General features: G+C 34.7%; 2 protein-coding genes across 2 annotated transcripts; one reads left to right on the top strand and one right to left on the bottom strand.

Annotated features, from left to right (window-relative positions):
* Positions 1-70: 70 nt before the first annotated feature.
* On the bottom strand, positions 71-8,378 carry ccdc126 (coiled-coil domain containing 126). Its single transcript, XM_056479736.1, has 3 exons — positions 8,028-8,378; positions 4,518-4,979; positions 71-932 (listed from the first exon to the last, which is right to left on the bottom strand). Exons 2-3 carry the CDS (start codon positions 4,750-4,752, stop codon positions 667-669), a joined length of 501 nt encoding a protein of 166 aa, XP_056335711.1. The 5' UTR covers positions 4,753-4,979; positions 8,028-8,378; the 3' UTR covers positions 71-666.
* A 713-nt stretch (positions 8,379-9,091) lies between these two features.
* On the top strand, positions 9,092-11,008 carry fam221a (family with sequence similarity 221 member A). The gene is made up of 4 exons (XM_056480345.1): positions 9,092-9,203; positions 9,371-9,544; positions 9,620-9,810; positions 10,592-11,008. Exons 1-4 carry the CDS (start codon positions 9,139-9,141, stop codon positions 10,810-10,812), a joined length of 651 nt encoding a protein of 216 aa, XP_056336320.1. The 5' UTR covers positions 9,092-9,138; the 3' UTR covers positions 10,813-11,008.
* Positions 11,009-11,310: the final 302 nt, after the last annotated feature.

Genomic DNA, 11,310 nt, shown 5'->3' with positions numbered 1-11,310 from the left:
ATCCATCAATCCAGACAGCCAGACATGATAAGAAAATAGTGTATGAATTACATAAACCCACACTGACACATTTGAAGTCTGATACATCTTTTATTGTATGGATTGAGTCGTGTTGTCTTGGGGTACAATTCCTTCTGAAGGTTTAATGCCGTGTTCAGTTTAACTGAGATAAATCCCCATCCTTAATCAAATCAACCTGCAATATAGACATCAACCATTCACCGAGATTAATCTTTGGATCAGCCTTTTCCCCACAGAAATGTTTTCAATTAATCTGAACAATGAAAAGGTGTCACGTGTAAACCTTTTCTCTGGAATCCATCCAAGCGCACTACACACCATCAGCAACCTGCAGAGATACCGCTGTGTGCATGAAGTCTTCAGCGGATACATTATGAAACACTTGTTCGTATATCAAAAACAGTCTTCCATAAAAAAAAGCTCATCCTATCACTCTCTTGGGTCTTATATTCCATATTGCACTTAAGTTATAAAATACACTTGTGATCCACGAATAAACGACAAATCAATCAAGCTGGAGTTCATGTGCACAACTGAAAAAAATGTCTAAAAGCTGCTTTAGTCTAAAAATATATTTATTTATATATTTTCTCTGTACAGTCTTTGCTGTAATAACGTCCTTGGCCACGGTTGATGTGATTATTGTTATTTTAATGAGTGCGGTTTCTGTGGTCTGCCAGGTGATTGTGGCAGGAAGTGCAGAGGTTTACTACTATGCTTTTCAGGCCTGTGGGCAGGCAGATTTTGTTTGGTGGGTCTGGAAACAGCAGCCAGGAGAATTCCAGCGCCACCGGCTGGATGGGAGATGTTGTGAGCGGAGGCATTCACGGCAGCTTCCACTTTTCCCTCCAGCTTCACCAATCGGTTGAGAATGTCATCTAACAGCACAGCAATTGTCCTCTTCAGGTCAGCTTTGACCAAAAGGAAAAAAAGATTACATAAGAATTAGTATGATGGTATTTATAAATCTTGGTCAACCACACCACACTCATTCTGAATAAGCAGGTTATTCATGCACATAATAATGAATCTATGCAAGAAAGAATGTAAAGCCTATATTAAAATGTTGGAATGGCTCCATTAATTACATTAGCTACCATTAATTCAATTTCCATAGCTTTTTAAAATTCTAGTTAATGGTAATTTTGACATTTAGTAATACAATTATTACACATTAAACAAAAGAGATGTCACACTTTACAATAATGTTTCGTCAGTGGACTAAGAATGAACAATACTTATACAGCATTTATTAATCAGCTTAACTGGAGTTCACCTGTGGTAAATTCAGTTGATTGGACATGATTTGAAAAGGCATACACCTGTCTATATAATGTCCCAGGGTTGAGAGTGCATGTCAAAGCACAAACCAAGTATGAAGACAAAGGAATTTTCTGTAGACCTCCAAGACAGGATTGTCTTAAGGCACAAGGCTGGGGAAGGTTACAGAAAAAATTCTGCTGCTCTAAAAGATCCAATGAGCACAGTGGCCTCCATCATCTGTAAGAGGAAGATGTTTGGAACCACCAGGACTCTTCCTAGAGCTGGCCGGCCATCTAAGCTGAGTGATCAGGGGAGAAGGGTCTTAGCCAGGGAGGTTATCAATAACCCGATGGTCACTCTGTCTGAGCTCTTCTGTGGAGAGAGGAGAACCGTACAGAAGGACAACCATCTGTGCAGCAATCCACCAATCAGGCCTGTATGGTAGAGTGGCCAGACGGAAGCCACTCCCCGCCTGGAATTTGCCAAAAGGCATTTGAAGGACTCTCAGACAAACAAACAAAGTTCTCTGGTCTGATGAGACTAAAATTGAACTCTTTAGAGTGAATGCAAGGCATTACGTTTGGAGAAAACCAGGCACCGCTCATCACCGGGCTAATACCTACAGTGAAGCATGGTGGTGGCAGCGTCATGCTGTGGGGATGTTTTTCAGCAGCAGGAACTGGAAGACTAGTCAGGATAGAGGAAAAGATGAATGCAGCAATGTACAGAAACATCCTGAATGAAAACCTGCTTCAGAGTGCTCTTGACCTCAGACTGGGGCGATGGTTCATCTTCCAGCAGGACAATGATCCATTGCACACCACCAAAATATTAATGGAGTGGCTTCACAACAACTTGGTGAATGTCCTTGAGTGGCCCAGCCAGAGCTCAGACCTAATTCTTATTGAACTTCTCTAGAGAGATCTGAAAATGGCTGTACACCGTCGCTTCCCATCCAGCCTCCCAAGCTCACAACCTCCAAGCTTGATAAGTACTGCAAAGAGGATTGGGCAAAAATTCTCCAAGACTGGTGTGCCAAGCTTATGGAATCATATTCAAATTGATGCCAAACTTGCATCAACAAAGTATTGAGCAAAGGCTGTGAATACTTATGTACACGTGATTTTACAGGTTTTTTATTTTTAATGAATTTACAACAATAAAAAAAAAATATTTTTTCACATTGTCATTATGGGGTATTGTGTGTAGAATTGAGGAAATAAATGAATTTAATCAATTTTGGAATAAGGCTGTAACAAACAAAAAAATACGGAAAGAGTGAAGCGCTATGAATACTTTCCGGCTGCACTGTATAATGTATTGTTCACTGTTTGATGATGTTAGTATAAATTTAAAACTAACATCAACTAATGGAACATTATTGTAAAGTGATAAACATTTTTTAATATATTAATTATTTATTTATTATGTATATTTATGTGTACAGTACAATGTGACCAGTTTCATTAAATTTTTTCAGATCAAAAAAATATCATAATATGTGAGGTTATGCAAACAAGACATGGTAAAATGTAAATCAAACGTAACAAATATTATTTGATGACATGCCAAGACTGTAAACATCTAAAATGCTAACACTGTGAATAGTGAAGCTCTAAAATACTAATTAATTGTATATTTTATTTTTGTTGAAATTGATTGTCAGTTGTTAAATTGACAATTAATTTCCATGTGAAATTTAGTGCATTTCATATACATGTATATTAAAATTGATGTGGAAACCATCACTGGCCCAATAGTATTTATATTAAGGCTGCACAATATTGAAAAAAACTGACATTGGAATATTATATTTTTCTGCAATACACACTGCGATATTGAGTATACTTTCACCAAATTACTTGAATGGCTCTATTTGGGAAAAAAAATCTTTATTTTACAGTAATTGGGATTGTTTGCAGCACATTTGCAATAACTATAATAAATCAATAACAAGCGTTAATAAATATAGCCCCTCTTCAAATCTTTATTCTTTTTAAAATATTTCCCAAATGAGCAAGGATATTTTCACAGTATGTCCGATAATGTTTTTTCTTCTGGAGAAAGTCTTTTTTGTTTTATTTTGGCTAGAATAAAAACAGTTTTTAATTTTTTACAAACATTTTAAGGTCAAAATTATTAGCCCCTTTATTATATTATTATATATTATTTCAATAGTCTACAGAACAAACCATCGTTATAGAATAACTTGCTTAATTACCCTAACCTGCCGAGTTAACCTAATTAACCTAGTTAAGCATTTAAATGTCACTTTAAGCTGTATAGAAGTGTCTTGGAAAATATCTTGTCAAATATTATTTACTGTCATCATGGCAAAGATAAAATAAATCAGTTATTAGAAATGAGTTATTAAAATGATTATGTTTAGAAATGCGTTGAAAAAAAAATCTCTCCATTAAACAGAAAATGGGGTAAAAATAAACAGGGGGCCAATAAACTGTATATACATAAAGATAATTCATTTTTCTTAAATGTTACAAACATCATAATTTATTATACCCGGATGCTTGAAATGGATTAAACTGCTTACATGGGCATTAAGAAATCAAGCAAATGCTAAATGTTTTGTTAACATTGTGGAGTTACTGCAAAGAGTTTTCAAATGTGGCTAGTCAACTATAACCCTAACTCCACATGGCAAATCCAGCAATGCTACTATTGCGAATGCACACATTGCGATATTGATGCTGAAATGATATATTGTGCAGCCCTAATTTATATCAATTCAAGTTCTAAAACATTTTAGGATTTTTTTTTTAAAAAACTTTAATACCTCAAAATTATGATAATGATTATAATAATCAAAATATATAATAATTTTCCCATTATGATCAAAAGCCACTAACCTAAATAAATAAACGTGAAAACAATTGATGTACTTTTTTCCAAATTTAGTCCACATCAAAAACTATGCACATAAATTAAATACATTTCACTAAGAAAATACAGGTAATGATTTAGAAGACATGTAGGAGCTGATAACAGAAGCCACGGGTATCAATTTCAGACTTTTTTTAATCACACAAAATTACGCTCCAAATTGAATATACAAACATTAACGTTACAAAATGTGTGTGTGTGTGTTACCTTTAGGGTTTAATATTTAATAATTGTATTGCTAAATAGACTATTTTATGATGAATTTATAATGCTTTTCAACTTTATCAAACTGAAATTAAGTTCTAACCACATGATGGTAATCTAATCCTTACCATATCCTGCCATAGAGGTGCCATGGGGTCCTGAAGGGTTCTGGTTCTCCTCGCTAAGGACTTTGACATAGCGATGGCTGAGCTCAAGGATCTGCTGGCGGAGCTCTGCGCTGCTCTGGCGCCGTGGTTGTGTGACAGTGTAGTGAAGTAGCAGGAGACACCAGACCAGGCCAAAGAGCACCAGAAACACACCAAGTCTGTGAGACATGCTCCTCCGCAGAAGACAGCCCAGCATGGCAGAGCTGCAGGTCTGATGGGACCCAGGTTAAGGGGACAGGGTCGGGACGAGTCTTAATTTTTAAAGAAAGTGTCAGGTTCAAGGCTGGAAATAACTATATCTTGAACAAATGGAGTTCAGGTTGAATTTGAGTTGATCTCGTGCATTTGCTCAGCTGTCTTGTCTAGGAAATTGAGATGGTGGTTGAAATGTCTTGAGCAGTGGGCTTCAGATCCAGGACATTCCTGTAAAAATACAAAACATACAACAAAACAAGCAAAATTTTATGCGATTCATAAATAAAAATGTTTATTTGTCAGAATGGTACAAAACTTCTTACTGGCACATGTAAATTTCAGCATATTGACCCCATCTTACTCTCTCTGTGCTGGGGTCTGTTCTTCGTACATGGATTACTCAATTAGCTGGATTTGGTTATTGACGATTTGACACGATCTAGGATATCGTTTTGTGTTCAAAACTTAGCCAAGAGTTGTTGTCATAGCAACAATTCTGGTAGCTCAAACCTGCTCGGGAGCAGGCTTATTTCACATAAACAGGATTAGATAGAGTAATTTCAAGCAAAGGTAATACTGAAAGTATGTACCGAATGCTGATATTTTCCTATAGAAGTAACTTATAGGTTATATACTATTGGTAAAATAGTTTAAAAAAGTTTATATTTATATATATATTTTTTTATTTATGCGTTCCTCTAGAACAGAGATGCCTAAACTAAGCCCCACGGGCCAAAGTTGGCCCATGGTAACCTTTGATTTGGCCCACCAAAATCACCAATGTTTTATTTATATTTGCTATGTATATGTGATACAAACACATACATAAAAACAAAACTATTTTCTCAAATATATATTTACGTTTATTTATAAGTTGTATCATATATATTTTATATCTAATAAAAAAATTCTCAAACATATGCATGCAAGTATTTATATACTGTACATAATAAATATATACAGTGCACACATATTTTGTCACAACAAACCTTTATTTTGTATGCAATTAGTCATGAATAGATCATTTTTGCCCAACACTAATTATTTTCCAAGTCAGAGAATTGTGCACTGCAGTCTGCATAAATACTGAATGAATAGAGTTCAGTAGCACAGTAAAATACTAATACTCAATCTTGAAATATTATCTATTGTTTACTGCAATAAACAAAAATATTTCAGCAATTTTATGGCTATACAAACACGACTCAACACACTTTGTCTCATAATGAAATAATGGGACTTCAGCTAGGGTTTCACAGAGGTGGTCACATATCCTACTGAACTTTAATAAAGTACATTCACATAGAAGATATTTAAGAAGTGCCTATTTTTGAGCACCACACAAACGGCACCAGAGGGTTAATCGAATTAAATAATGTTGGTACTTATAGTGATCGAATATAACACACATGCTCTTATTGTGCACAGCTTCATATTTCAGATAGCATGAATAAATTAGATTTCAATCCTTAAGTGAATGGGAACCCTGTCATCACTGTGTGCCCATGGCCATAGTCCTATTCTCCACCCAATCACAAATCACTCACTGAGATGCTGTTTTAGATTAATAATAGAGGGAGAAATAGGACCACTTTTAAATGGATAGTTCACCCAAAATAAATAAATATTCTCTCATCATTTACTAACATTTTTAATAGTTCCAACAAGAGCTGCACAATATTGGAAAAATCTAGCATTGTGATATTTTTTATTTTGTAATATATGTTGCGATACGAGTACAATTTCACCAGAAAACTTTTTTGGAAAGAATTTATAATGTTAGATCAATTAGGATGATATTGCAGTGGGAGTGCATCTCCATAAAATCTAATAAACAATCTATAAACTTTTTTGGGGCCCCTTGACACATTTTTGTTGTGGTCAGTGCTATTTGCAGTGCATTTGCATGTGTTGTATATTCATGCATAACAATCTATAAACACAATCAAGAAAAAGATACAATTGAAAAAATGTTTTATATGTTTCCTAATCTAATAGTATTGAATGATAAACAGAATGATAAAAATAAAAATTGTTCAATAAAAATAATTATGTTAAAGTTACAGATGGTACAATTTATTATGCCTGAATGCTTTTAATGTCATTATACAATCACAGGCATCAAAAATACACAAATGGTGAATTATAATCCAGAATCAACATTGCATATGCTCGTGATGTGACTACTGCGAATGATCACATTACGATATCAATGCTGAAACGATATATTGTGCAGCCCTAGCTCCAACCCTTTTAAAACTTCTTTCTTTTGTTGAGCACAAAACAAGATTTTCTGTAGAATGTTGGAAACTAGAAGCTATTGACTTCCATAGTAGGAACAAAAGAAATTCTATGCAAGTCAATTCTTCAAAATTCCTTCGTTTAGGTTTAACAGAAAAAAAGAAACTCAAACAAGTTTGGACCAGGTGAAGGGCAAGTAAATGACGGCAGACTATTTGGGTGAACTATTCCATTCAATTCAATTCAATTCATGTTTATTTTGATACCATTTTTCAGATTTGAAGTTCAGTTTAGTTCAGTTTGGTTTAAATTTCTGAAAGTTCAAACACTGAAGAAGAACTATCTCTACACTAATTCATTCTCAACATTATAAAACAGATGTACGATGATGGAGAAATGCAAACTTGTTTTGTTATATATATATATATATATATATATATATATATATATATATATATATATATATATATATATATAGACTATATTAGTCCGTATGAAATACTCAAAGATTGACTGGCTCAAAAAAACGTGATTAAAGTACAGGGGATTTACACTTGGTGTGCCTCCTTGGTAAAAAAAAAAAAAAAAAAAAGCAGTTACGTGAAATTCCAGATGGGAATTACAGCTTAAAACTTAGTTACATCTCTGAGGTCAAACATGTAATGTCTTGCTGAAAAGATCATTATTGTTGGTTAAAGTCAGACAGTTATTCATTAACCCAGCTTAACCGTTGATGTTATCATAAAGCAATTATGATATTGTTTTGACAAAACAAGGTTAGCAATATAAAAGCATGTCCAGTACATTGGGCAAGCAGAACAAGCAAATATAGCTTTATGTCATGCATGTACTCATTGTCGATTTATGTTTTTCACTCATATTTTAAAATCAACAGACTGTTAATCAGCTCAACGAAATCGACTGTTAACTACAGAACATGCTTATCGCTTTAAGACTAGGCCGGGTGTGAAAGACATTAAACAGCTGGAGCAGCCAGATGAAACCGCTCCAGTAACGTACCTAAATAGAATTTACCTTAAATGCATTGGTCAAGGTGACAGATTCGTAGACTCCAAAACTGTTGACATTTTAGACCGTTCGGAACGCAAACCTAGCAAGCTTGCGTTGACAATCTGTAATTACAAAACAATATTCAAACATGATCATAACTTCAAGAAAGGCGTCTCTGTATAAACTAAGAAACACATCGTTTTAGATCTAAAGCGCATTTAAATAAATACTGGAGCAGCATTCGAAACCGCATGATGTAGTGAAACTGAGAACTACACGTTATACTGAAAAATCTTCAGTATTTCCCTGCGTAACAAGACGTTATTGCGTGAGACGTCACGCTATCCACTAGGGATGTCCGGTATGTGAATGAACGGGTCTTTCGAGTCGAATCTTTTGAATGAACCAATTCCCAAAATTGATTCTTTTGTGTTGAACTAGCAGAATCCGTTCACATCTCATTTGACTGATTGAAAAAAAATTACAGGGAAAAATACTAAATGCGAAAAAAGAATCTTGAAATATGCGTATGAACTTGATTTTATTACTCCAGTTTCAAAAATTAATATTATAAAAGAGCAAAGCTATATTATACAGAAGATGCAGGCCTACTGTTTAATGCACAAATGGACTGTTAATGCAATATCAAATATTTTATGGGATAGCAATACGCATCGTTTATAATAAAACGGAAGCATTTTATGTGGCTACGTTTTAATAAGAAGTTTTAAGGTCACAAGACCATGCGAAACAACAAACGCCGTAACATAAAAGAATCACTGAATCGTTTGGAACCGTTTCTGTATGAGTCTGATCGCCGACTTCCTATCACGCGCTCACGTAAAATTTGTAAGCAGTATGGGAAATGTAGTTCAAATATTCACATTTTGCTAGAACGCAATTAAAGCGTTCAAAATATGCAATGGGTATTATAAATTCCAGTTTTTCCACGCATTTTAGAGTTTGTTCTTGATATAAATTTAAAGTACGTAAGGAAAACGGCGACGACTGATGTTTCATCGTTGCCTAGAAACACAGACGCAAAGAAAAGTCCAAACAAGCCGCAGCGTTTTCAACCGCATCACTAGTGTATGTCAACAGATAAAACTACAAAATAGACTTATAAATTAATGGAATGGCAAAGATACACATCGACAAACACGCAGCCAATTCAGTGGAGGCTTATTTAGAATACAGAAGGTGAGTTGGAAAAATCCCGAAAATCAATTCAAGGGATAAATACTTTTTCTTTAAAATTCATATTTAGATTTTATCGTTTTCTGTTAGTTTGTTTCTTTATTTTCTCCCCTTACAAATAATAACCTTATTGGTTTTTGAAAAGATGATTTTGTTATTATTTTTCAAAGGATTGTTGGGGAAGATGATGGAGGAAGACTGTTTTCAGAGGACGAGTACAAGAAATACAAAGAGACAGTGGTGCCAGGACGAATGCAGAACCGCCTTTATGTCAGTTTTGGAGTCCCGGGACAGATAGATTGCAAACTAATTGGACCTGAGACAACTTGCTTCTGTACACACAGGTATGAATCACTAGAATCACACTGATGAACACACACATACATAAAAATTCTTCCATGTTTCTGTTTTATTCTCAGGTATAAACAGCACTGCACAGACTTTAAGGAGTTGCCAAAGGAAAGGCCTATGCTCTTGCCCTGTAGAGTCAAAGGTTGTCAATGTGCTTCTTATGAATATGTTCATATCAACGGCTCTAAACCAGTGCGCTGTCGATGCAAACATACAACAAGTGAGCACAAAGAAGATGCAAGACACTTGTGCAAGAAATGTGAGTTTTGCACTATTGCATTTCAAATATTACATATCATTTTAAATATATTTACAGTGTTTGTTCACCCCAAATTGTTCATGACCTACTCACCTTTGTATAGCTCTAAAATACTAATGAAATTTAAATCAGATCTGACTTTTCAGTCATTCCATTTAAGTCTGACACTTTAAATGTTCATAATGAGAAAATAAAGAACAAAATTATATTAATTAAGTTTAGAAGAACATTTAATTTAGGAGTAATTCAAATGAGTTCATTTTAAAAATACAATTCAGTTTAAAGGCTTATTGATAATTATTCAAAGCAATTTAAATCGTTGGCATCCCTACAATATACACAATATCACCTAACAAAGCTCAAACATGATGGTTTGACGTAATCACATTTGAACTTCTGCAAGAACCAATGAGGTTTGTTCTTTCATGCAGGAATCATTGAGCTTCTGCTTATGTATGTTTCATCAATCTATATATTTTGTAAAGGCTAAAATTAAATCTATTCATCATAAGGTGATAATGTGTCCTCAGAAGACTTGGATTAAGCTAAATATTTTTAAAATCTCTTTATGAATGTTTTGAAATCTCGGATAATTTTAGGTGAACAGATTTTCATTCGACAAACGAAAATTTGCTCCAATCAGATTTTCTTAATAAGTATTTTAATTTGCGTTCCAAAGACATGAAGGACATGAAAGTGATTAAAAAATGACAGAATTTTATATTTGGAGAGAATTAGCCCTGAAATAAAATGTAAAATTGCATTACCTGTTCACCTGCAGGCACTCACTGCACTGGCTATCGAAGTCCATTCACCTGTGGATGTGGTGAGCCAGGATATGCCCATGTGACACTGATTGAAACCAGGGAAGAGCGCATGGCACAGGGTCATCCAGTGGGCAGAGCGGTCCCTTATGCAGCCATGGGAGGCCTGACTGGCTTCAGCTCACTGGCAGAAGGTTATCTAAGACTGGATCCCAGTGGCATAGGGAATACATGTTAACTGCATACACAGTAGGCAACTTGTCACCTGATACTCGTGCTTTTGCAAACATGATGTTAGCATTAGATTAGCACACGCCCCTAGAGTCAACATAGCTGTTATTTTATCTTTTGTAATCAGCATGAGAGGTAACTCTTAAGGTTATTGTACTGCTGCTTTTATACACTGATAAAAATCTTCTTATTGGCATCCATGAAGAACCTTTACTATCCATGGAACCTTTTTTAACGCACAAAAGATTATTTGTGGATGTAAATAGTTCTTTTGAATATTAAAATGCTCTTTACTGTAAGAAAATAATTTAATCAAAAAATTTTTTATTTTTCTTAATATCTATTTTTACTTTATATCTATTATTAATCTGGGGTCGCCACAGCGGAATGAACCGCTATCTTATCAAGCACATGTTTTACACAGCTTCCAGCTGCAACCCATTACTGGGAAACACTCATACACTCTCATTCACACACATACACTGTGGACAATTTTAGCTTACCC

Source organism: Danio aesculapii, chromosome 19 (assembly GCF_903798145.1).
Source record: "Danio aesculapii chromosome 19, fDanAes4.1, whole genome shotgun sequence".
NCBI lineage: Eukaryota > Metazoa > Chordata > Actinopteri > Cypriniformes > Danionidae > Danio > Danio aesculapii.
The sequence above is the reverse complement of the archived record's forward strand: the minus strand, read 5'-3'. Positions and strand labels throughout refer to the sequence as shown.